At 42.9% G+C, this 27689-nt stretch overlaps 1 protein-coding gene across 1 annotated transcript; it reads left to right on the forward strand.

The window, feature by feature from the left end:
* The first annotated feature begins 4985 nt into the window (after positions 1-4985).
* Positions 4986-27407, forward strand: Snrnp48 (small nuclear ribonucleoprotein U11/U12 subunit 48). The gene is made up of 9 exons (XM_051143232.1): positions 4986-5144; positions 10257-10370; positions 10585-10645; positions 11515-11589; positions 16945-17133; positions 17777-17898; positions 22508-22596; positions 23082-23240; positions 27215-27407. The coding sequence occupies exons 1-9, from the start codon at positions 4986-4988 to the stop codon at positions 27261-27263; spliced, it is 1017 nt and encodes a 338-aa protein (XP_050999189.1). The 3' UTR covers positions 27264-27407.
* The last annotated feature ends 282 nt before the right edge of the window (positions 27408-27689 follow it).

Genomic DNA, 27689 nt, shown 5'->3' on the forward strand with positions numbered 1-27689 from the left:
TGAAAGAAAGAAAGGAAAGAAAGAATCCAAAACAAAAAACCTACACACAAACATGTCCTGAAATAAGCACATAGAAAAGTCACATCATAGGTGGCGATGGAAAGCCATATTTTCTTTTAAATCTCAGAGAATAATATTTAATAAAATCATTGATTTTTATCCTTAATAAAATAAACTATCCTTGGAAAATTATGTGAACTATGAAAGAAGCAAGAGGGAGGAACCCAGTTCTATAAAAATGCTTACTTTATTACTATAAAATATTAAATTCCATTAAATATAATTCCTTTCTTTCTTTTGTTTGGTTTGGTTTTTCGAGACAGGGTTTCTCTGTGTAGCCTTGGTTGTCCTGGACTCTCTTTGTAGACCAGGCAGGCCTCGAACTCACAGCGATCCACCTGCCTCTGCCTTCCAAAGGCTGGGATTAAAGGCGTGCGCCACCATGCCCGGCTTAAATACAATTTCTGGCAATGTTATTAGAGTATGAATTTGCAAAATGGGCTAGGGAGAAGGCTCAGAGATTAAGAGCATTGGCTGCGCTTCCAGAGGACCCAGGTTCATTTCCCAGTACCCACATGGTAGCTTACAACTATCTGTAACTCAAGTTCCATCGGTCTGACACCTTCTTCTGGCCTCTGCAGGCACCAGGCATGCCTGTGGTACACAGACATACATGCAGGCAAAGCACCCACACACATTTTTTAAAATGCACTTTTTAAATTAAATTAAAGAGAGTATGCATAAACACTACCCGAATACTACAGTACTCTACATTGTTAACACCATTCATTATAAATGTACAGGACACTTTACAATCTTTTAAGCTGTCAATGAGCAAACATTTAGTGGCAGTATGGTCAGTGACTACATAGTGACACTGAATACAGGCACTGGAGCTGGTTCTGGCTTTCCAGGGTGACCACGCCAGATGAGAAGCCAAATCTAACTCAGGTGGGAACTTGGTCTCTTAAACACAGTGGCTGTGCCTTTCTTTAGTATGACCGCTCAAGGAACCCAGAACGGTGTCCATTGAGCAATAGTGTTTCTCAGGCTCCAGGGGAGGCCGGCCGGCCACTGTGCTGAAGACTCAGGAGCTCAGGTTTTCCACCAGCTTCCTTGTCCGAGGCCCATGGAGCCAGCCTGAAGGTTAACCGATCATAGCTGCTTCCAGTGTGGGTAGGACACAGAACCGCAAGCAGTGCTTGGATTCTGTCAAGGAAAAGATGGATTAGTTGCAGCTCTGCTAGTGGTGCTCATTTCTTCAGGCTAAGAACTTAAAAAATTCGGGGTGGAGAGATGGCTCAGTGGTTAAGAGTACTGCCTACTCTTCCAAAGGTCCTGAGTTCAATTCCCAGCACCCACATGGTGCCTTATGACCATTTATAAGGGCATCTAATGCCCTCTTCTGGCACTGTATACATAATAATAAATAAATCTTAAAAAAAAAAAAAAGAACTTAAAAAATTCTTCCACAGATTCAAACAGTGAAGAATGCCTACCTCCCAGGATATGAAGAAAAACTTGTTAAAAACTGAGCCTGATGTCAGATGCCAGTCCTTTAGATGTACAAATCCTGTCTGCATTTTCACACGGGCGGGTCTCACTGCAGGAGTGATGATGTTTTTATGGCATCACACATGTCACCAGGAAATGAAATGAAGGTTGCTTGTGTAGTCTAGTCTAACAGCTTTAGTGTAACAATGGTGTGGTCACTGACTGTTGCCGGTATCATGGTAGTCTCAGGAACAATTTGTCCTGTTGTTTTCTGTTTTGTTTTTCAGGACAGGATTTCTGTGTGCAGCCCTGGCTATCCTGGACTCGCTTTTTGTAGACCAGGCTGGCCTCGAACTCACAGAGATCTGCCTGCCTCTGCCTCCTCAGAGCTGAGATTAAAGGCGTGTGCCACCATGCCTGGCCAATTTGTCATTTTAAAAATTTGCTTTGTAGGTATTTTAGAGCACCTTGGGCTCTTTGTCTACTCTTTCTCTTTGAATGGTTTGTAAAGGATTACCTTTTTTAAAAGTATATTTTATTTAATTTTAATTTATGTGTGTTGGTGTGGGGGTGTCAGATCTTGAAGTTACAGACAGTTGTGAGCCGCCATGTGGGTGCTGGGAATTGAACCCAGGTCCTTTGGAAGAGCAGGCAGTGCTCTTAACCACTGAGTCGTCTCTCCAGCCCAGGATTCCCTTTTAGTGCCAGGAATTTCTAGCGGAGCTTTCCCAATGGACAGGACAGACTACTAATACCGTTCTTGTATAGGTCAAGCTTTCCTAAAGACTATAGCAGGGCTGTTTCCTCTGGAAGATTTCAACTTGTCCCTCAGGCATGGCACAAGGATAGCATCTAGGGCTTGAAACGTTGCCCCTGCATACTGGTTTTCAACTTGTGGGTCATGACCCCTTTGGGGGACTGCATATCAGATATTTGTGCCATGATTCATAACAGTAGCAAAATTACAGTTATGAAGTAGTCATGAAATAATTTTATGGTTGAGGGTCACAACGTGGGGAACTGTATGAAAGGGTTGTACATTAGGAAGGTTGAGAGCCACTGCCCTAATGTTTCAGTCTGTTCATCTACATGTAATTTTTTTCAATAGCCCTCAGGAAGGAAATTCTGGCAGAACATTCTATTTGCTTATTTCTTTGTTTGCAAATAAAGTAATTCTAGTGATTCCACACTGGCCAATTTGGGAGACACAGGCCCCAAGAGACTTGAACTGCAACCCAAATGCTTGAATCTTTTTACTCTGCTTTATTTCTGCGGGCAATCGCTTTAGCTGTCTGCTAGAATGGCTGGATTGCAGCAGACTGGATAAAGAAACAAAAGGAGCAGGCAGGTGTTTGGGATGATTGTTTGAAAGATCTAAATCTTTTAAACTAGAAAGGGTCAAATCCCCCCCCCCCCAGTCTACCCCAGGAGAACACCCCCCCACCTCCCACCTCCCGAGGTTCCTGCATGCCAGTGGGGACTGGCTGCTCCTTTGAATGCCACTTGCACCATTTCATGCATTGGGTCCAGGACTGAAGGAGGAGAGAGGTTGCTGCGCACGGGATGCATGCACTCATGCCATGTTCTCTGCTTCTTTACTGTGAATGCAATGTGACCCGATGCCCCAAGCCCCCACCACTGTCATCGGTCCTGGAATGATGGGCTGTAACCCTGAACTGGGAACTGAAACACACCCTTCCCCCCTGCATATTAGTTATTTCTCTGTTGCTGTGATTTAAAAAAAAAAAATGTATTCAAACACATTAGTCTATGGGGGATGTTTCACATTCAAATCACAACACCTTAAGTTGCTTTTGTCAAAGTATTTTATAAAAGCAATAGACAAGAAACAGAGACAAATGCTCATTAATAAATGGACAGACAGCATGACACTATGTGGAAAAATTCTTTTCAACTTGTAATAATAGGTCAGTGGAGGGTTATATAAGAGTGTCAGGAAACAAATTCTTACAGTCCGTGCTATATTCTCATGTCATTTGGTTCCCAGAACTAAAGTAACCGGTTTTTTGTTTTTGTTTTTTGTTTTTTTTCTTTTTCCCTTTTCATCCTATCTACTCTCAGAAATGTTTGGGCATGGGGAACATTTATCTGTCATTTGACATTCTTTTTTTTTTTTTGGTTTTTTCGAGACAGGGTTTTTCTGTGTAGCCTTGGCCATCCTGGACTCACTTTGTAGACTAGGCTGACCTCGAACTCACAGCAATCCACCTGCCTCTGCCTCCCGAGCGCTGGGATTAAAGGCGTGTGCCACCACGCCTGGCTGACATTCTTTCACCCATCACTCATTTTGCTTTCCTAACTATCATTAATAACAGACAACTACCTCCCCTAAGTTTCATTATCCTTTCTCTTTTCTTCCCTGTTCCTACCCCAGCTTATGAGCAGAAGGTGGGCTCTCTGGAGGGAGAGATCCCTTGTTGAATAAAGCTTGTGCTGTTCTGAGTCACTTATTCCCTTGTCAGATTTTTCTTCTTCCTAACCTTTAAGCAGTGGTTCTCAACCTGCGGGGTGTGACCTCTTTGGGGAGCTGAACAATCCTCTCACAGGGGCCACACATCAGATATCTCACCTGCCAGACATTTTCATTATGATTCCTAAGAGTAGCCAAATCACAGTTATAAAGTAGCAATGGAATAATTTTATGGTTGGGGCGTCACCACAACGTGAGGAACTGTACTAAAGGAGGGAAGCACTGGCGAGGTGGAGAACCACTGCCTTCCAGGCTGAGGACATTTGGAGTTATGGCCACAGACTGCTTACCAATCATCAAAAGGAAAACACAAGGTTAGAGCGGAGATGTAGCTACCACCTTTATCAACTGACCACATGTAGCATCAGTAACAGAAACCATGTCCCTGTGTAAGGAAAGGCACACATTTTCGGCGTAGTGTTAATACTTGATCTGATTATGAAGTGGTGGGCAGTGGCCAAGGGAATTGATAAATCCAGAAGGAAGAATATTCTACAAGACAATTGGCCTAGGCCCATCACAAATCCAATGACTCGATTTTAAAAGAAGGAGGAGAGGCCAGGCTGGTTTGATCATGCATTGTGGTTATGTAGGAAAATGTTCTGAAGATGTGCATGCTAACGTTTAGATAAAGAATCTAGAAGCTTTGAAGGCATTTAGAGTAACTGAAGGTGGCAAAATGCTAATAAGCTGGAGAAAGGCTACGCCGATACTTTTGGCGTTGCTATTTAAGCGTTCCTGCAATATAAATAATTTTCGCTAAAAAGCTTCAAGCGGAGAAATGATGCTCAAAGATAGGAAGCAAGTACAAACCAATTAAGTAAGCAAACAAAGCTTTGGTCCAGAAAAGCCTGGAAGACACCATTCAAAACTACCGCTCCCGCCCTGCCCGCGGCTCTTCCCTATAGGCTGGCGCCAATCAGAGGCCCCTCCCACAGCCCCCAAAAGCCAGTGCGCGGCCCGCAGTTCGGCCACTTCCGGTTTGAGGTAGCAGCGGATCATGGAGGCTGCTGAGCCTCCCTCGTTGGAGGAACGCCGTCGGCTGCAGGAAGATCTCAGTGAGTTCGTGGAGAGTTGCTGCCGGACGCTGGAGGAGGTAACGGCGTCCCTGGGATGGAGCCTGGATCAGCTGGACCCCGGAGAGGAGGCGGTGGCTGAGGTGAGGGGCGAGGTCGCCCGGCCTCTCCGGGGCTGTGGGCTTTCTCGCCGTGGGGAAGCCGCGCGAGGGGCCCTGGTCTCTCCGTGCGCTCCACCCCGACCGATGCGGTGCAGGGGCAAGGGAGGGCAAGGGCTCGTCGGTTGCATGTCCCTGGAGTGTTGCTGGTGGGTTTGGCGATTTGTTTCGTCCTCTGTCACACGGATTTCGCATTGCCCGGAGACCTGGGGGTCGAACCACTAAAGAATGGTAACTAGCAGCTGACCTTTAAGATTATATTCGAGGGCTGGAGAGATGGCTCAGAGGTTAAGCGCATTGGCTGCTCTTCCAAAGGTCCTGAGTTCAATTCCTAGCAACCACTTGGTGGCTCATCTGTAATGAGATCTGGTGCCATCTTCCGACATGTAGAATACTGTATCTATAATAAATAACATTAAAAAAAGAAATATATCCGAAGCCAGGCGTGGTGGAGTACGCCTGTAATCCCAGCACTCTGGGAGGCAGAGGCAGGCGAATCTCCGTTAGTTCGAGACCAGTCTGGTCTACAAAGTGAGTCCTGGACAGCTAAAGCTGTTATGGAGAGAAAACCTTTATGGGGGGAGGGGGAAGAAAGAAAGAAAAAAGAATGCATTCGAGTGAATTATCCTGACTTTTGTTTTGATGGGTGCAAGATAAAGGGAATTTGCATTGCTTGGTGATTTTTTTTTTCTTTTTAAGTTTTTTTTCTTTTAAAGATTTATTTATTTATTATGTATACAGTGCTCTGTCTGCAGGTGCAACTGCAGGCCAGAAGAGGGTATCAGATCACATTATAGATGGCGGTGAGCCACCATGTGGTTGCTGGGAATTGAACTCAGGACCTCTGGAGGAGCAGTCGGCGCTCTTAACCTCTGAGCCATCTCTCCAGCCTGCACAGTGATTTCTTATACCCTCTTCATTTACTATGATGAAATAACAAGGTTTAAGTCATACGTCAATGGAAGTATTTAAGATATATTCTATTTGCATATAAGCTACTCACTATTGTATTAAAGTTGAAGTGGAAATTGGAAGAAAAAACCCTCCATGTACCTTTTCAAGTATATTTGAAATTGTGGATTTTAACCAATTATAGCTCATGGCTTAAAAGCTAGTAATGGCGGATTTGGGGGACGCTTGAGAAAGTTTGGGCTATATAATAGATAATTTTATGAAGTTTCCAGGCTATTGAGCAAGGCCCACCACACCTTCCTGTATCATCGAACTATTACTCAGTATTGTGATGGCAACACTTAGCGCTTTGCATATGGCACTACATTACTTCATGTAAAGTTCAGGCAGAATGATTGGCAGCATTTTGCAGGTGAAGAAACAATATCGAGGTGAGATTGGCAGTTGGGATTTGAATGCAGGCCTTCTGACTTCTGAGGCCTTGTGTACTTAATTGCTATGTAAAACTCCATGTAAAGCCCCCAGAAAAGAGTAAGCTGTGAAGTACATGGTTATCTGATACTCAGTAGAGAAACTGGCTTAAAAAAAATCCTGGCAAATGACATTGCTAGTTGCTAGGATAGATGAAATCCAGATAGTTAATCAATTCCCATGTTTCTGGAGTAGTGCTTAGTGGATAGCACTGACAGTTTGTGTCCTCCAGCGCTTATTGTGGCGACAGCGAGAGGGGTAGAGGAATGGCAGCTGCTGTATTAGTGTGTGGCAAAGTCTGTGATGCGTAGAGTTGAAATTTTTGTAGTACTGGTTTTTGTAGGGTATAGTGGTCAGTAAAAGTCTGGAAAAGTATATTTTTTTAAAAAATGGGTGAATGTGTATGAGAATATGACCTGGGTTATGGGTCCTCGGCTTTTACCTGGTTCAGCGTCTCTTGGTGTCTTGCTGTTGCCTGCAGCGTTCCAGCTGGCCCGTGGGCTTCTGAGCATCTCCCGCCTATCTTTTATCTCATAGCCGGGGCACTGAAGCTGCAGATACGTATTAACCAGTCACGTCTTCTGCATGGGTTCTAGTGATGTAAATGCAGGTCCTTAGGTTTTCTGTACTCAGTCATCTCCCCAGTCCTGGCCAAAAAGAAAACAAAAAAAATCAAAGCTAAAAAATAAGTGAGTAGAATTGGGTAGGGGAAACACAGAGAAAACATCAGCACACGTAGAAGTCCAGGCTTAAATTGTAAGATTAGAGAGCTTCAAGTACTTAAGGATGGTTGGTGACCAGGCGTGGTGGTGCATGCCTTTAATCTCAGCGCACGGGAGGCAGAGTGGGTGGATCACTGTCAATTTGAGCCAGCCTGGTTTACATAAGTTCTAGACCAACTGGGGCTTTGTGATATAAATGGGGGAGTGGAGTGGGAGGAGGTAGGGGTTAGAGCCTTATAAAGGTCCTTGTCAGTCTTATTAGAGAATCTTGGTTTTTTTTGTTTTGTTTTTGTTTTCTTAAATGAGGGCAACAGGGGAGGCATAGACAACTTTTAAGTCAGGGCACTTCCAAATCACATTTGTGTTTCAGTAAAATACCCACTAATATTTATTTAGTACTTACTATGTACCAGGCTCTTCTCAAATGTTTTCTGTGTATAAGCTCACATATTTATATGTATTTAATTTCCACATAGCTTTGTAAGATGAGAGTCTATTGCTTCCATTTTACAGATGAAGAAACTGACCCAAGGGAAGGTTAACCATGTTACCCAATTTTTATAGCCAGTGAACGGGGGGAGCTGGGGTCTCAAAGATGCCTTCATTGTGGAGAATGGAGTACAGAGCAGCCACCCTGGAAGCAGAGAGAGAGCAGTTAGCGGGCTGTAATCCAGATAGGCAACGGCGACATCTTCAGTTGGAGGAGTGGTCCTGGGCCTAGGAGAGTGAAGAAGGTATCAGAGGCACCTCGGAGAAAAAGTGTCAGGGCTGGTGGTGGCATGTGGGTGAGTAGGAAGAGGCAGTGCTGCCTGAGCATGTGGCGCCTTTCACTGAAGTGGAAGGAGGCAGGTTTGGGTGCCAGGAGGCTTTGGTATTGCTTGATAAAATACCCAACAAAAGCAGGCCGAGGAAGGCAGGTGTGATGATGAAGGGGGGGTCTCAGTAAAGAGTTGCCCAGATCAGGTTGGCCTGTGGGCATCCCAGGGAGGGATTTGCTAATTGGATTAATTAAGGGGAGAAGTCATGAAGGTGAGCTGGACCCTGTACTAAATCAAAAGGGGAAAGTGGGCTGAGCACTAGCATGGTTCGTTCCTCCTCTCTGCCCTTAGTTGTGGGTGTAGATGGCTACCTCAGCTGCCTGCCACTTTGGCTTCTCGACAGGGTGGACTGTAGCCTGGAGCTGTGAGGCAGACAGACTCTCCTTTAGTTGCTCTTACAGGGTGTTTGATCAGAGCAACAGACCCAACACTAAGAAGGCTTACTGTGTAAGGCGGAGTCTCAGGAGAGGGAAGTCAGTGCAGCAGCTGCTCGTATTGCGTCTGCTGCCAAGACGAGCAGCGAGGCTTGGTGCTCAGCTCATTTCCTCCTTTTCTACAGTCAGGAGCGCAGCCTCGGAGTACTTCCACTCACAGTCTGCAACCTTAGTTAACCTAATCAACATAGCTCTCCATAGTCACAGACCCAGTGGCCCACCTCCCAGGTCATTCTAGGTCTTATCAGTTTGACAGTGAAGATTAACCATCACATAGAACATGAATATATTGAATTTATTTTTATTCATGTTGGACTTTTTATGATGTGGGGGGAGGTCAGGATAATTGTGTGGAATCCGTCTCTCTTAATGTGAGTTCCAGGGATTGAGCTCAGGTCTTCAGACTTGTTTGGTGAGTGCGTCACCCACTGAGCCACCTTGTTCCTAGTATAAGGTATTAAGATAGAAACGTGGGCTGATGAGATGGATTCTGGAAACAGTGAGAACTGAGGCCAGAATAGTGCTGGAAAGCATATTATTGAATGACAAGCGGTTAATGAGTGGAATTACATGAAATACCAGCATTTAAAATCAGAGGGGTAGAAAGAACACAAAACATTTCTCAAGAGCTCGACGTGGTGCTGAATGGCTGTAACCCCAGCCCCTGGACGCTGAGTTAGGGGCATGGCCATCAATTCAAAGCCAGCCTGGGCTACTTGGTAGGCGCCTGCTCAAAAACAAGCAACACCAAACCCCAAAACAAAGCAAAGGCTGGGACGGTGGCTTGATAAAGTGCTTGCTTCAGAAGTGTGAGGGTGCCTAGGAGCAGTAAGAGCCAGGGACGGTGGCAAACCATCTGTGACCTCAGTGCTGGGGAAAGGAGTTGCTGGCTAGCCAGTCCGGCCAAATAGGTGAACTGCAGATTTAGTAGAGAAAGACACCTCATGTTGGTCTCTGCCCCTACACACATGTGTACGTATGAGCAGCAACAAAAGAAGGAGCAGAGTATACCAGGGATATCAGGGTGACAGCTTTGGACAGTGGATCATGAGCAGCAGTTCAAAAAACAGCTATGACATGTTCTTTGGCTTCAGGGGCAGGAAACTTGCTAGTGGCTGGTGTCAGTGAGGTAATGGTAGTGGAGGTGAGGAGCTATTCCTGAGGCTGTGGACATACTGAGTCAGCCATTGAGAAGGTTAAACTCTGAAGGGCTGGAGAGAGGACACAGAGGCTGCACTGAGCTGTGCATGGACTGGACCTAGGCCCCCTACACATATGTACTCTACACATATGGGCAGCTTGGTCTTCGTGTGGGTCCCCTAGTGAGGGGAGTAGGGGTTGTCTCTGACAAGGACTTTCTTGCATGCTTTTGATCACTTTCCCCCTGCCAGGCCATCATGGTAGAGGATGCATGCACTCAGTCCTGATGTAACTTGATGTGCTGAGATGGGTATATGGTGATGGTAGTGTCTCCCTTTTCTGAGGGGTAGTGGGGTATATGGGAAAGAGGGAGGGAGAAAGGGACAGGGAGGAGAGGAGGGGAGGGGGCTATAATCGCAATCTTAAGTGAATAAATAAGTTAATTTTTAAAAAAGAGAGAAAAGAGAAGAAAGATGCACTAAGAGAATTCCCCCACTCCCCATTTTTAAAATACAAACAGCCATATTGGAGCAAGGCCCACAGAAGAAGTACTAGATTGTTGTTTAAATACTATTTCCCCCTTGTGTTTGGTTTTTGCAGGATGAAGTTGCCATATGCCCTTATGATTCCAATCATCACATGCCTAAGTCATCACTCGCAAAGCACTTGGAGTCTTGCAGATTGAGGAAACTGGGCTATGACAAAAAGGAAGAGGTAGTGTTTGTTTATTCTGTAAAATCATGTAGCTCACTCTTCAGTGAGTCAGGAGATGTATTGCGAACCCTTGTAGAGTAGTTAGTACTTTGATGTCACAGATGGCTATGTATTTAAATAATGGTATTACTTATGACAAATCTTAAAACAGCCAATTGTCCAATCCTTAAGAATACTAACTAAAGTCTCTGTTTTTGTTTTTTCCGTTGTCTAGGATGAAATGTACAATCCTACTTTTTTCTATGAGAATTTGAAGATTCCTTCAGTTACTTTGAGTAAGTGTATTAGATAATAATTGAAAAATAGCCTAGTTTTTGTATTAATTTTTCTTTTTGAATTAGCAGAATGGATATTATAGGCATGCTTATGATTAATGATGTTTAATATCTTAAGGGGGATAATAGAATTAATTAACATACAGTGAAAATGCTTCGTGTAATTAAACAATAGACTGCATTTATGTTAACTAGGAGCGAAGATCCTGCAAAATTTTGAGTAGTAGGCCAGGCATGGTGGGAAGGCAGAGGCACGTGGATCTCTGAGTTTGAGGCCAATTTGGTCTACGCAGTGAGTCGGACAGCAGAGTTATATAACAGAGAACTCCGGTCTTACAAACCAAACCATTAAATAGTAGGACATATGCCTCCCTTCTTGATTACAACAAAGCTATGACCAAAGATATGAAGGAGGGTGGAATTGTGATCCCTACAGTGTGGACTGAAGATACAAGGGAAGATGGCAGTGTGTTTCAGTTGTATGGCTCAAGTTTTGACCCCCAAGAAACAGAATGTCCTGATTCAGACATGTATGTAACTTTTGGTGAGACATTGCCTGTTTACTGCCCAAGTTTCTTCATTATTTTTTATAGTCCTGAAGATTGACCCTAGAATCTCTTACTTGTCGGGGCAAGCACTCTGTACTCACACCTTAAAGATTATGGTATATCTAGTGTATTTCAAGTGGTGTCTGGCCTCCAAGAGACGTTGGTTACTAGTTGCTGCACTTTGCGCCTGCTAACCCTGAATGCCTGATTGTGCGTTCTGAACTAATTGGAATCTGATCATTTCTTGGGCTGTAGCTAGCTCCAAAGGAATTCATATTGAGGTTATAGGTGATGGTGCGGATTTTTCTTTTTTTTTTTCAGATAAGGACTCACAGTTCCAGATAATTAAACAGGCTAGAACTGCAGCTGGGAAAGACGGCGATTGTTATAGTCAAAGTAAGTGCTGTTGTAGTTTCAGCTGATTGGTGCATCAAGGTATTTTTTTTCTGGTAGGCACATGTACATGTGCTACCCAAGAAAAACCTTGCAAAATGGTTACACTGGAAAAGGATCAGTCTTACATGTAACACTGGGATAGCTTACACTGTTTCAACCTGATTAGCTGTTTCCTACTTAGGTAGGCTGGAGGCTCCCTCAAAGCTCTCTCAGCCAAGGGAGCTGTTTTGGCATCATCTCATAGGTATGGTTGCCTTGTGGCAAGGCATATTTAGTGAGTAAGTATAAAGGAGCAAGTACCAGACCTTGAGAGGTTCTTGAGATTATTGAAACTTGATGCAGAAGGTTAAAAGATCAGTCTCCGTTGCTGCTCTCAGAGTACTCCTTCCCAAGTTTGTATTTGCTTTTTGTTTTGTTTTTGTTTGTTGAGACAGGGTTTCTCCATGTAACAGCTCTGGCTGTCCTGGAACTTGCTTTGTAATCCAGGCTGGCCTCGAACTCACGGAGATCCATCTGCCTCTGCCACCCAACTGCTGGGATTAAAGGCGTGCGCCACCTCCACCCGGCCCCAAGTTTGTATTTGTAACCATTTTGGATTTGACTGCTTTGAGGCTTTGGCTGCCTCGGGAAAAGAGAGTACAAGCATGGTGGTTACCTGTGGTTTACAGTATTGGTGTCCTCTCTCATGCCCAGGTTGGAGCTGTTGTAAAATGTTTCTGCCTTGGAATTTCACAGAAGCTAACATTTAAAAAGTAACTCCAAGTGCTCTTAGGAAATTAGAAGAACAGCTTTACCTAAACAGAAGGAAGGACGTTAGTAAAAAGCTTAGATGTTTGAATCTGGGTGTGGCGTTTAGCCAGAGCAATTGGCTCCGCTCACTGAGCTTGTCCTTCCGTGAGAGGTGGAGCGTGCCTTCTTCGCTCTTCCTGTGGTTGTCAGCAGGTTTTTCCACTTGTGGGAATTCAGTCTTCCCAGTACTGTTCTAAGAAGCCACTGTGTGCTGTCTGGACTTGACTTCTTCTGAGGTGACTGTGGCTTCAGGAGAATTGTTTTGTCCTTGATCTGTACGTCTTGCAGTCGTACCTTCAAGTAGCTAGAAACACATTTTCCATTTGTTTATTTGTGTGGCAGGATGGTGGTAGCACATGGGTCATAATATTGTACAGAGGCCCAAGGACAGCTTTAGGGAATCAGCCCTCTCCTTCTACAATGCGCCGTCCAGGGGTTGAAAGTATGCGGTCAGGCGTCATGGCAAGCGTCTTACCCACTGAGCCGTCTTGCCAGCCTAGACACATTTCTTGTATTTCCTTTCAAAACTCCCACTTTTATGTCTGTTTGCTTCATCTCAGTTTACAGATTACTGATCTGTGATCCCTTAAGTCTTTGATGAGCCCTGTTGTTTCTGCGCGTTGGCTCTGCTAGTTAATAGACCAGTAGGAATAGTTTAAGGGGAAAAAAGCTTTTTTGAGAGGCTTGGCTTTTAAGACTTTGACTCTTAACTGGTTTAGATAGATGAATTTTTCTCTTTTCTTTTCTTTCTTTTTTTTGAGTCGAAAGACTACTTAGTTCATCTCCTCCAGTGTCTGTGTTTACGGATAGGCAACACATTGGCTGATAGGGCCACTTTGATAAAGTTCTTGTGTGTTTGTTCTAAAGGCCTTCAGTGTTCTTGTTATTTAGTAATGGGTTCCCCACCACCCCCACCTCTCCCCTTTGTTCTTTGACAGGGTCTCTAGCCCAGGCTACCCTCAGTCTGACAATGCTCCTGCCTCAGCTGGAGTTCTAGGTGTGTGCCACACGTCCAGCTAATCTTTTTATTCTTTAAAGCTTCTTTTTCCTGGAGCTCTTTTATGTGCTCCAGTTCTTTTTCTCAGCAAACCTGTGTTATGTTGGGCAAGTGTTTCCTTCTGAGTTAGGGAAGAAACTCACCTTTGTTATGTAACAGCGAGGCTGCACCCAGAATGGGGTTCTGAGTTGTGGCACGGGCTCTCAGTTGAGTTCTACTGTGGGTTAGAAATGATCTTCATGTGGTGAAAGTCGTGGGTAGGGGTCTGGTGATGTTCACAGTATGTCATCGTGAGCACATGAGACTGCACATACACGCTCATGTCAGTGCTGCTCAGCATTCATTGTTTGTCAGCCTACAGAAGTCAGCCTGCTGTGCGCCCCTGCATTATACCTTGTGAATTTTGTTCCATATCTGAGGTAGAACAGTTGTCTGGTAGTATTGTGAGAATAGACACAGCAGGTGCCAAGCTGGGGCTAGCTAGCTGCGTTAGTTGGTAGCCATCCTGTCTAAGAAAAAAACAACCGTGCACAAAGTGTTATAGACAGGGGTGAGCTTCGTGTGGGTAAATGATTTAGAGATGTCAGCTGGTGTGAGTTTATAGACCTGGGCAGCAAGATGGAGACACTGAGCTCAGCTCTTCACACAAACAGTTATTTTGGTGTTTTATTTATTTTGTAGTGCTGGGGATTGAACTTAGGACATCTAAGAATGACTTCAAACAGCTCTTTTTATTAGAGTAGAGGAACTTATTTGACTTTGAAGTTGTCTGTCTTAATATTTGATTGCTTTGAAGAACTGTTTTAATGTTAAGAAACATGTTTCTTAAAAACATTTTTAAATCCCATGTACAGTGCTACTTTTTTTTTTTTTTAAATCAGAATTATCTTTGTGGCTCACTTAAAATTTTAGGTGCCTTCACACCTTTAGCCTAAAGACAAGAACCTTCTTACTGATTTCATTATGTGAACATAAAGCAAAATGCATGTCCTCATCTAATTAATACTAAGACAGAAGTCTTTTGGAAATGAGTATGTTTTTGTGGCACCTGTTGTGTCAGGTCAGACCTAAACTCGGCTGTCTTTCACTGCCTAGGCTTGGGTGTTTACTTTCTTGTGTAGCTACTGTGACCTGTTCTATAACAAATATATTAATTTTTATCATAAATAGTAGTTTTATACTTAGTGGTGTGTTTTTCTCCTTCGATATTAAATATTCATGTTGCTGTAAATCTCATGATGCATATTTGAGACCTGTCCATCATTTGAAATCAGCATCCTGTAGATCTTGGGGGCCCATGTGGACAAGTTATTTTTGTCCCATGGGCCTTGTTTTTTTATCTAATGTTACCAGTTGTCTCTGTGTGGATACTCTGTATGGTCATGACCGTCACACTGAGACAGTTTCTTTACTGCAACCTGTGTGTGGTGGGTAAGTTCCCTCTGACAAGGACTAATAAAGAAGAATGCATATTAAAGAGAATTAAAGTTTGATTTTGGAGTAATGAGACCTCTGGAGATGGGTAGAGGTGATGAGTGTGTGTGGTAAAGTCTTATACAGTGCTCTGAACTGTGTAATTAAAAATGATAAGACAGATGAATTATACTTCATTTATATTTTATCACAACTTAAAAAAAAACTGAAAAAAGAGGACATGGACTCACAGCAATTACAGCATATAAACCACATGGAAACTCGCACTTGAAAATTTAACGCTTCCTGTAAATGAAGCTTGTTTAAGTGTGCTTATCTTTTTTTTTTTTTTAAATCAGAAATATGTTATGAGAGATTTGAAATGCAGTTTGTTGCTTAACCTTTTTTGTACTTTTTCTTTTTCAGTAATTGGGGTGAGTATAAAGAGGAATTAGGAACCTGAATGTACTCCTTATTTAAAGATATGCAGTATCCTTTTTGCAAATGATATCCTTTTAAAAGTATCACTCAAACTTCTGACTTTATCTCAATAACTATCACTCTTAAAGTCTTGGTTTGGAATTTTGATTGAATTTTAAGAAATTTAAGTGTCATAAAGAAATTTAAGATTAATTAATGCAAGAAAACATTGAGCTTGATTATTGTACTGTTTTCTAAATTTTGTATTTTTTCTCTCAGATTTTTCTAGCTGATAATCAAACTAGCTAGGCTTATCAAAGGCAATCTTACATGGTATGCTTGTGCTTAACTCCTGGCTGCATAAAATCTTTTGACAGTGCGCAGCATCAGTGTGATTGGCTGATTTAAGAGGGAGTCCATCTTTCCCACCCATTTCCAACCCCTTGACCAGTGACAGTGTCCAAGTGTCATTATCTGCCGCTGTTAAGCCACAGCCTCAGTGTCACTGCAGCCCTCCGTAATTGGTGGATAAGTGTGGAGTCACTGCTGTGCTCTTACTTGACTTCTTTTGCTGCCTACCTGAGATGCTAGTGAGGTCTGGGAGAGCTGCTGTTCCGCATCGCTCTGTGTGCAGCTTTAGCTCGTACCTTAGCCCTCCTGCCGCAGTGCTGGTCCCTGTTTGCGTTAGGAAGACTTGTTTTAAATTGCTTTGTTTACAGTTACAATCATTTTATTTCTTTGAGAACATTTGAATCTCAAAACACAATTTTTCTTCGATGTTTTAATACATCATATCAAGGTATTGTATTTATTTATTGTTCATTCATGAGCAGACTTTAGAATCATGTGTAACTGTTAGGGGCACCGCTATTACCTTTTCCATTTGATTTATTTTAGCCAGTATATTTCCTCTTTAGGAAACTAAAATGAGTTTAAATTGCCTTTTCCTGGTCTTAGGACGTTTTGGATTTCTACTTTTTAAAAAAAGTCTCACTGTGCATCCCAGTTTGTTCTTTTGCTGTGTAGGCCTGGCTGTGATTTTGCCATATCCTCAGGGCTAGGAGTACCAGCCTGTGCTGCCTCACCAGCCTGTGCTGCCTCACTTAGCTTAATGTAATTGCTTTGATTCCCTACTCTGCCCCGATGTAATGAACTTTGAGCATGAACATCTACCTTAATGTTTCACATGAGGATTATTTTTTTTACATATTCTTCACAGTCTCTTGATTTGTTTTCAGAAGGACTAAAAATGTGCATTGCCTATTAAAAATATTTCCAGCTTTTATGAAAAAAGAATATACACAGAAATAATTCCTGCCTTAATGATAGAGGTTGTATTTAAGAAATTTTTCTTCTACACAGAGGCTTTCTTAGCCTCTTCCTGTGGTGTGTACCTGTAGTCCTAGCTACTTGGGAACCTGAGACGGGGGAATTCCTTGAACCCAAGAGTCTGCACCAGCCTGGCAACCATGGCAACATGGCCAGACCTCATCAAAAGGGGAAACAGGTTTTCTGATGCTCAAGTCATTTCTTGTGGTTATTACTGCCTGACTATGTGGAGTCTGTCCTAACCTTCTTGGAAAGAATAGCAAACATCCATGAAACGTCACCATTTACCACATATTTTTTATATGTAAAAAGTAGTTTGAATTACTATTTTATTGTTATAGCACAAATATAAGAGTGTAAGCCCACATGCTTTATCCATCATTTACTCTTATCTTATTTTATCTTAGGAATGTATTCTTCAGTGCCTGTTGAAGTTCCTCTGAATCACAAACGGTCTGTCTGTGACCTTACCCAAGCAGATCGCCTTGCACTTTATGATTTTGTCATTGAGGAGACAAAGAAAACACGTTCTGGTTCTCAGGTCATTGAAAATGACAGCGATCTGTTTGTAGACTTGGCTGCTAAAGTCAACCAAGGTTTGGGATGAATATCATCTTTTACATTTCTTGTCTTTCTATCTCATGAGTGTCAGTAAGGTGATTTCATTTATGTGCCACTTGAGGTGTGGGAAGGTGGTTTATATCATCTAATATTGACATCGGTTGTTAATTATGCTATTGCTTATAAATGGAGTTTTATTCTGACTTCTACTTTAAGCATAATGTTCCATCCTTAGGAATGCTACTTGTATATTATCTATGGACTTGAACGCCTCTATGTTCATCTAATGGCTAGAAGAAAGAGTGATATAAAATGGTCTGTGTATGTAACGTAGACTATTTTGGGATTTTATGTGTGTGTTACCTTGAAACATACTTACAGGATTATTCCTGTTAAGTTCTTAATTTAAAGTGGGATTAGAGAGATAGAGCAGTAGTTAGGTGGCCATGATGCTTTTGCAGAGGATCCAAGTTCGGTTCTTAGCACAGACATTCAGAGCTGCCTGTGACTCCAGCTCCAAGGGGTCAGATGCCCCCTTCTGGACTCCCCAGACACCCTCACTCACCTGGACAAACCCACAAACATACACACAATAGTTTCATATATATTTAATATACAGATACATTATTAAAAATAATTTAAGTTTCTAAGGATATAATAATTTTATTCTTTCGTTAGATAATAGCCGAAAAAGTCCAAAATCTTACCTGGAAATCCTGGCAGAAGTGAGAGATTATAAAAGAAGACGCCAATCCTATAGAGCTAAGAATGTTCATATAACTAAAAAATCATATACTGAGGTAAGTTTCACATAATTTTGTAATGCTTATGTTGAAAATAAAAATTTTCCATAGTTTTTAAGTCTGTTTCATGGCCCTGGAGGTTTTTCTGAAGTGTCCTGAGAATGTCACACCTGGTTTGTCTTTGCCAATGCCCTTAGGCCTACCGGTCTACCAGGCAAAGGCGGTTTTGGGTGCTGACATAATCTGCGGAGGTTGCATGCATTTTAAAGACACCTCTTTTTGGGAAATGGCACTGTGTAGAGATAAGAGTATACATTTGGGCTTTCAACTGCTCTTGGCTTGAGAGGGGGTTTTATTTATTTTTTATTTTTTTGAGAGGTTGGAGGGTGGGTTGAGACTGGCTTTCTATGTAGTCCTCCCTGTCCTGGAACTCACTATGTAGGCCACGCCAGCCTTAAACTCACAGAAATCTTCCTGCTTTACTTCCTGAATGCTGGGATTAAAGGCCTGTACCACCATGCCCCATTTCCTTGCCTTCAGTCTCAACTCTGCTGTTTGTCATTGGCTGTGTGGCTTGCATAAGTTATTTGAGCTTTTGTTTTATTTTTATTGTGTGTGTGTGTGTGTACCTGCCTGAGTATATATATGCTCATTATGCATATTTAGGTGCCCATAGAGGGCAGAAGAGGGCCTTGGATTTGGAACTGGAGTTACAGGTCCCTGTGAGGCACTATATGGGTGCTAGGAGTTGAAACTGGATCCATCTGAAAAGCAGCCAGTGCTCTTTTTTGTTTTGTTTTGTTTTGTTGTTTTGAGACAAAGTTTCTCTGTGTAGCCTTGGCTGTCCTGGAACTTGTTCTCTAGACCAGGCTGGGCTCAAACTAGGAGATTTGCCTGCTTCTGCCTCCTGGTTGCTGAGATTAAAGGTGTGTGCCACCACTTCCCAGCAGCTCTTACCAACCCCCACTGAGCTCTCATAGATTCTGGGAGAGTCCCCTCCCCCTTTTATAACAGTACAGCCTTTGCAGGACTGTCATGAGGATTAATTAAGATAGTAGAAATTCCTCAGCGAGTATTAGATCTTACTTTTTGCATAAATTGTTTAAGATTTATTTTTAATCTGTGTGTATGATTATTTTGCTTGTATCTGTGTCAGTGCATAACATGTGTGCAGTGCCTGCGGGGACCAGAGGGTGTGTCAGATCTCTAGGGGTTGGAGTTAGGGAAGGCTGTGAGCTGCCGTGTGGATGGTGGAAACTGAACCCAGTCCTCTGAAAGACAAGCCAGTGCTCTCAACCACTGACTTGTCTCCCCAGCCTCTTCTGTAAAGATTTTAATGTGCTTTCGATGTACTTTCCCAGATATTTAGGCTGAAAATGTATTGATTCATTCCTTCACTGAGGCAGGTTCTCTACTGTAATCCAGTGCTGAGGCTGAGCTGGAACTCAGAGGGTAGCTCAGAGTGGACTCCTCAGCAGTCTCCTTTTCAGCTCCTGAGTGCTGGCCTTACAGTTTGTGCACAGCCATGCCTAGTGAGAAATGTCTTGATATTTATTGTAAGCCGGTCTCTATGATAAATACCTAGACCCACTTGGTGGGTAAAATTGGTGAGTTTGAGGCTGGAGAGATGGCTCAGAGGTTAAAGGCACTGACTGCTGTTCCAGAGGTCCTGAGTTCAATTCCCAGCAACCACATAGTGGCTCACAACCATCTATAATGTGACCTGATGGTCTCTTTTGTCCTGCAGGTGTACATGCAGGCAGAATACTGTATACATAATAATAAATAAATAAATCTTTAAAAAAAAATTGGTGAGTTTTTTGGTGTATAAGTTACTCTATCCAGCTCCAGCTCCCATATTAAATTCTAATTGTTCTGTATGATTTCTTACCTGATTTCAGAGGTTTTACAGTTTTGCCTCATTTTGTCAGTATTTTATTCCGCTTTCATCCAACATGTCTCAGAAGCTGTCTGCTTCCATTCCCTGACACGATGCTACTTTACATGAAATGCTCTTTTCTGCCATTTTGGGTCTTGGTAGGTGAAGGGGCATTCTCCTCCACGGTCACAGCGTACTGGATGCTTCTGAGCCACCGGTGGGTCATTGTAATAACACTTTGCTACCCCATCATTGTATTCTTAGAGTGCTTTTTCTGATTAGAGTATGCTTTACCTCTCCTAGGACAAGCCTGAGGCCCTCAAATAGTTGATTGTTCTCCAGGTCCCTTCTGGTCTCATCTTTGGGATCATGTTGATACTGGTATTCTTTACCATTTCATGACTGGCCATTTCTCATGGGAATATTTAAATATATTTAAGTGAACAGCACATTATAAGGAGTTTTTATTCCCTTAACTGTCTACCTCCTGGCTCTAGACTTGAGAGTTTACCCTTCTTACGACTTTGTCTGCATTCTACCCTTTCCTAGCTTCCATTTCATGCCATAAGTACTTTTTGTTTGCTCTGATCTAGGACATAAACTTTGACAAATTTTAGCAGAAAGGTTATATACTCTAGTCACTATGCAGTCACTGGATGTGCAAAGGTGACGGCAGTAAGACAGTATCGTTGAGCTTTAGCTGCAAGTGCAGCAGGTGTTACAGACTGTGTGACAGAGTGCCAAGTCTGAGGGGGAATGGCTCTCTGTCAAAGGGTGGATTGGCATGAGGTCTACAGTGCCACAGGGAGGGAGAGGCAGGCAAAGAAGCTTACAGAAACTCACAACTCTTTCCTGTGTGGCAGGCCTGTGGTGGGCAGGTTCTGCGTGGGCTCCAGTGGTCTCAGGTAGAGAGCTACCCAGAGGTAGTCAACAGGGCTGCTTGAGGTACTGGAGCTGGCGTGTGACTGCTGGGGTGTGCCCTCTGCTGCCTTAGACTGGACTGCCTTGGGTTTTTCACGGGAGACTATAGTGAGCAAGAAGTAGGGTAAATACAGATAAAAATAAAAGTGGAGGGTCTTTTGGGGATGGCCGGGGCTGATGGCTTCTGTGGGAACTGCCTAGTGCTCTCTCTTCTACTCCTGGCCTTATTAAGGTGTTTGCCATTGTTCTGAATTTAGCTTTCAGAGCTATTGAAAGTTTCACTGAGGGAGGGAAAAACTGCAGTCAGGACTGAACTTACAGAGGGAGGGAGGGAAGGGGCGGGGGACCGGTGACTGTCTGTCTGTCTGTTTGTCTTTTTACTTTTTACTTTTCAATACAGGATGTCATGTTCTGGCCTTCCTGAGACTTGCTCTGTCAACCATGCTGGCCTGGAACTCACAGAGATCCACCTGTCTCTCTCTCTTGAGTGCTGGGATTACAGGTGTGGGCCACTATGCCTGGCTCTGTAGTGCTCTGTAACTGCCCCTATTTTCTATACTTTGAAACATTTTCTTGGCCGGCAAGAGAAAAGCGTCAGTTCTGTTTGGTTTTTTCTTTTCTTCCTTGGGACTAGTCCTGTGCATGATAGTGTGGAGAAGAGAGAGAAGAAGCTTCCATGGGGTTCTTGTAGGTTAGGGATTTGATCTCTTCTTGGGAAAGCATCTGTGAAGTAACTAATATTTCATTCTCTCCCCTTCATTTTGTTTTAGTTATTAGGTTTAAAAATAATGTGCAAAGCCAGGTGTGGTGTCGCATGCCTGTAATCCCAGCACTCGGGGAATTTGAGGCCAGCCTGACCTACAGAGCGGGTCCAGGATAGCCAAGGCTACACAGAAAAACACTGTCTTGAACCCCCCACTCCCTTCCCCCCACAAAAAAACCATGTGCAAAAGTCCTCATACAGAAGAGTTACAAAACAGAAAGAGCTCTGCACAGCTTTGCTTGGATCACTGTGTGTGCTGTGCCCTGTGTGCTCACCGTTCCCACTCACCCCTTCTGTGCCTGCGCCATTATGCTTTGCTCTTATTCATAAGCTCCTCGTTGTCTTCTTTTGCCTCTGCCCCTTTTTCAGGCCCCCTCCCTTCCCTCATTGTCCCTCCTCCTGTCTTCCTCATGTCACCTACATTCCATTACTCTACCGTCTTTATCCTCTTGCCCTTCTGCTCTCTACAGTGTCCCACTGTGTAGCCCAGCATATTATTGAATTTGTTTGGTACTGGGATTATGGGCATAGCCACCCAGCCACGTTTATCCTTTCTGTACACTTTTTACTCTCTATTTTGTATCTGTACATACTTTTTCTTGAATTGCTCAATAGTAAGTAATATACATCATGATTCTTTATCCCAAAATAGTATGTATGTATTTCCAAAGAATAAGCTATTGTCTTACGTAGTCATAGCATAGTTCCAACTTCAGATTTAACATTAAAATAATACTTCTATCTACCAATTATTCATCAGTGTGATCAGTACCTTTATTATAGTTCCTAATGCATCTCATAGTCCATTATGTCATAGCCCTTTGTAAATTTTTGAGTAATGACAGTGATTTTTCTAAGAAATTTTATTTTTAATTACATGATGTGTGTGGGTATGTCCACGTGAGTGTAGGTGCCCAAGGAGGCCAAAAGAGGACATTAGATCCCCAGATTTTGACTTCTAGGTGATTGAGAACTTCCAGCATGGATGCTAGGAACCAAACTTGGTTTTTAGCCATTGAGCCATCTCTCCTATTTTTCTGGTTCTATGATCTTAAGTTTTAGAGCAACTTCTTAATCTGATATTTGACTGTTACTTTTTCAAGGTAATTCGGGATGTGATAAAGGTGCACATGGAAGAACTCAGTAACCACTGGCAAGAAGAACAGGGAAGAGCAGAAGATGGTGTGGAAAAGTACGCTGTTGTCTTTACTGATGGAGTGTGTGCTTATTTAATATTATATATATTGAACCCAGGGCCATGCACTCACTCGGTAGCGTGCCTCTCATGTGCTGTGATTGTGGACATGCAGCGCTGTGTGGCTTAAAGGGGCGTATCACCTGCATCTACTATTAGACCTTAGGATTTCTAGGACTCTTGGTAGCATAATGTGACTCATCAGTGCTTGTTTATTGACAGTGCTAGCATTACTGTATTTAGTGTTATGGCATTGCTAGTCTTATGGATGAGCAGCCATATTAGGGAAATAGTTATTACGTAAGACATTTTATAGCTGTTTGTTTGACTGCTACCTTTGTGGGATATAAGATTATGTGTGTTTATTTAACTCTGTATGCCGCTGGTATGATACAGAATATTGTGCTTTAGGTAGATGTTGTGTGTGGGCAATGGAGACCATTGGTGGAAGGAACCGGTGGATATTCCTTTCTGTGCTGCAGGAACGAGGAAAGGCGGTCAGCTTCGGTAGACTCACGGCAGTCTGGTGGAAGTTACTTGGATGCTGACAGTTCACGACATAGAAGGGGCCGGAGTAGGAGCCCACACAAACGAAAGAGGAACAAGGATAGAAGCTCTGAGTCAAGAAGCAGGAGAGAGAGGTGAGTTAACCAACATGGTTGACACTGTTGTAGAATGCAGAAACACAAATTGTGGGAATAAGTTAAGGTAGGGAGCAAATGATGGAATTCTTCATACTCACCATGGTTCATCCTGTAGTGACGCAGTTCCTAGTTCTGTGTGCATGATAAAACCTTGCCCCCATGCCCCAGCTCCTTACTGTAGAGCCCAGGCAGTCCTTGAACTTGTGATCCTTGCCTCTGCCTGCCAAGTAGCCTGTATTATAGACCTGCACCACCAGGTGACTAGCCTGGTGCTCCCCTCTTTTTTTAAAAAAATTACTTCTTAACCTGATGTATAAAAGTAATGCCTGGATGCGACAGTAAGTGTTAGATATTTGCTTAGATCTTCCTTCTGTTCATATTGTCCTCTCGGCGTTCTTGTTCTCCATGCTAACTCTGTAGTTAAAGTATTTCCAGAATCAGAGACATCCTAATTCTATCAGTCAGTTTTACCCTTGTTAGTTATAATTTTGATAACTAGGAGATATGAATTAGTGTTAAATAATAAATTAAACCAGTTGAGGTCTATTGTTGTATGCCAGCTGCTTACTGGGCACCCCCCTGGTTATAACATTTACCAAGGCTCTAACTAAACAGTTTCTCAGTCTCCCCTTCTTGCCCAGTATCCTGTCCTGGTTAGTGGGATGACTCCCAAATTTACCTAAGCCAGAAATCAGGTACCATTGATCAAGTCCAAACTCCTGTCCATTCTGCTGTCTGCCTCGCTCTGTTCCGGTTGCTGTATGTGTATCTAAACTTACCCGCTGTGAGACCATTTCTACTCCACTGCCTAAGTGAATTCTCTTAAAACTTAGCAGCAGCAAACTTCACATTGCTTTGAATGGCTCTCAGCACTCTGGATTGCTTCTGCTTTTTCTTGTACTTTCTGTGACCCCATGGAGTGAAGAATCTGCCCTGCAGAGCCTGACTCGTATTTCTCATCCACATCTATGCCATTTTGCACTGTATCCTGCTGCCTAATTTTAATTTTTTTATTTTTTAAGGGTTGTATGGTAAACTCTTACCTTCTCCTAAACCCTCTTTAACTTGAACAGAATGGATCGCCTTACCTAGTGTGTTACTGTTTGCCGCACTTAGCAGTTCCCTCCTCACTAGAGTCTTTGCTCCTAGAAGGCAGGGTCCATGTCCTACTTAGGTTTTTTTGTTTGTTTTTTGAGACAGAGTCTCAACTGTGTATCCCAGGCTGTCCTGGAACTCACTGTGTTGACTAGGCTGGCCCCAGACTCACAAATCTGCCTGCCTCTGCCTCACAGGCACTGGGATTGAGGGTGTGGGCAGTGCTGTCAGATACTGGTCCTTCACATGACACGTCTCTCCAGGGCTACTGGTAAAGAAGAATTAGTGAAGCTTTAAAAAAAAAAAAAATTATGTATGTGCCTGCCTGAGTTTATGTGCACCTCGTGTTTGCAGGTGCCTGTGGAGGCCAGAGGGCATTGGATACCCTAGAACTGAAGCTACAGACAGGTGTGAGACGCCTGGGTGGTGGGAACTGAACCCTAATCCTTTACAAGAACAGTAAACGCTCAAGCCGTCTTCCTAGCTTTTGAATTGGCCTGGCAGATTTGCTGATCTGGGTGTCATTCAGTCTTTGGTCTAAAGCTGTGATTACGTTCTCTTAGGAAGGTGGAACACTTGCTGAGTTACCCCTTCTGACTCCCACAGATGAACTCTGGCCATCTAGCAGAAGCTGTACTTTGCCTCTTTTCAGAGTGGACATCTTAATCAGTTGCTGTAACTTACATTGGGAGTTGTCAGTGTGAACATGATGTCGTCTCCTTAGAGAGGATAAGCAGTGTGTGAACAGGAAGGACTTCTTCCTGGAGTAAGGCCGAGGGCTACACTCATTCTTGAGGTAGAATAGACAATCGAAAGTTGAGATAGCAGCCAGAATAAGGAATCAGACAATTTAACATTTTTCTGTGCCGTTAATATTCTGTTTGAAATGGATTCTCTGTGACCAAAGAAATAAGACCTAACATTATATTCAGAGTTAATTTTAAAGTAGACCTCCAAAGTATACATCTATTTTGCTTGCCTTTTCTCTTTCTTTTACTCTTGAGATATCATATCTTCCTCCTTCTCTTTCCTCCCTCTAAACTCCTATATATACCACTTTGCTCTTTCCAATACATTGCCTTTTGTTTCATTCTTTGTGGCATGCATGTATATACATACACACACGCACACACACCCCTAAATGTAGCCTGCTCGGGTCTGCGTGTTACTTACATATGTGTTTGGTATTGATTGGATAACCAGATGGTGGGATACTGTTTCTCCTGCTCTCCGAATCCCTTAGTTGCCTGGAGCTGTTCTCTAGGGTTGGGGCCTCATGGCTTTCCCCAGGCCACCTTGGCATGTGTGTTGCTGTCCTTGTCCAGGTTCTGTTTAGGCAGCTGTGTTAGTGAGACTTTATGGGTATAGCTTCTGAAATTACTGGGAGACACAATCTCTTACTGATCCTTTGGATCCTCCAGCCTCTCTGCCCCCTCTTCTGCAATGCTCCCTGAGCCTTAGGTGTTTTGTAGAAGCATCCATTGGTAGAAGGCTTCGCAGCTCTACATTGTGATTGTTGTGGTTATCTGTAATGCCCCGTCTGTCCTTCATGAGGGGTGTTAACTGTGGGTGTAAGCACACACCTTTTTAGTTAAGGATTGTGCTAGTTTAGTGAAGTGGTGGTTGAAGGTTCCTCCCCAAGATCGATGACGTCACTAGCCCTGGGTAGTTGGCTAGGTTTCCAGCACCAGGCAAAGCATCCCTCTTGTTGAGCAGGTCCTAAGTCCAGTTAGAGAGCTTTTGGTTACCAACAAGGTGCTCGAGCCACTACTGCACCTTAGGGCTGTTGGGTCACACTGGTCGTTGTTGGTTCATAGCATCATAGCTGGGAAGGACTGTCGGTTGCTTCCCTCCTTTGGAAATTGCATGGTTCCTTCTGGTACCGTGAAAGCTGGTGCTCAAGGAGGTCAGTTCCAGGCCCCGTGTCTGAAGTGCATGGTGGACTTACCTTCCACTCCTGGGGGGTGACCGAGGGCAATATCAATAACCTGCAGTATATGGGGAGTTTCTTGGACAACCCTCACTAACAGCCCAAAAGAAGGCTTTTCATGCCTGGGGTGGGGTGGGGTGGGGATGTTAGATAGTCTTTGGCTCTTGTCAGCCCAGATGAAAAAAATGCATATAATCCATAAACAATTATCTTTATAAACAGACTTGTAGCCGGGTGTGGTGGTGCACACCTTTAATCCCAGCACTTGGGAGGCAGAAGCAGGCGGATCCCTGTGAATTCGAGGCCAGCCTGGTCTACAAAGCGAGTCCAGGATGGCCAAGGCTACACAGAGAAACCCTGTCTCAAAAAACCAAAAAAAAAAAAAAAAACAAACCAGACTTGTTTATAAACAGACTTCTGTGTATTATGGGTTTTGAGTTTTGTTTTTGTTTTTGTTTTAAGGTAGTTAATAGTATGATTTCTTACAGCTTTCAGTATGATTCCTTATGGCCTTTTCAGGCATCATTACTATTGTTTTACCCTCCTACCTCCCTACTCTGTATTTATCTCCCTTTCTCTTCTTAATTAGACCCCCCCCCATTTTGCTTTTAATCTTGATCTTAATTTAATAATCTACTTTCCCTTTTTACTCTAAAAGTATTGTTCAACTGCGAGTGGTGATGCACTTTAATCTTTAAGTTAAAGTGTCTTAAATCTCAGCATTTAGGAAGACAAAGGCATGTGATTTCTGAGTTCAAGGTCAGCCTGGTCTGAATAGTAAGTTCTAGGCTAGCTGAGGCTGCATAGTGAGTCTCTGTCAGAAAAAAAGTATTGTTCCATTCTAAATGCATGTTTTAACTTACCGTTGTTTATGTCTGGTGAGAATATATTACTGTTGAATTATTACAAAGCCTTTCATTTATAATTTTATGCCTCTTTATTTTAGGGATGGAGAAAGACATCATAGTCATAAAAGAAGAAAACAAAAAATATAAACAGAGTGTAAATGTATTAATTATGCTTATGGAGTAAATATACTAATGTGATAATTATAATCTTTGCATAGAAGAAAGTGGCTGTTATGATCGTGTAATGCTCATTATTTTAATAAATAAATGCTTCCAACTATGAATCAAAATTGCACCCTCCATGTTTACATTTTTCTTAGCTTTTTTTAAAATAAAGATTTATTTACTACATACATATACAGTGTTCTGCCTGCATGTTCACCTGCACACCAGAAGACTGAACCAGATCTCATGATAGATGGTTATGAGCTACCATGTGGTTGCTGGGAATTGACCTCAGGACCTCTGAAAGAGCAGACGGTGCTCTTAACCACTGAACCATCTATCCAGCCCCCTTTCTTAGCTTTTAATAGATTCATATTACCATTTATTTCATTGTTTGGATAACTTATA

Source organism: Acomys russatus, chromosome 3 (genome assembly GCF_903995435.1).
Source record: "Acomys russatus chromosome 3, mAcoRus1.1, whole genome shotgun sequence".
Taxonomy (NCBI): domain Eukaryota; kingdom Metazoa; phylum Chordata; class Mammalia; order Rodentia; family Muridae; genus Acomys; species Acomys russatus.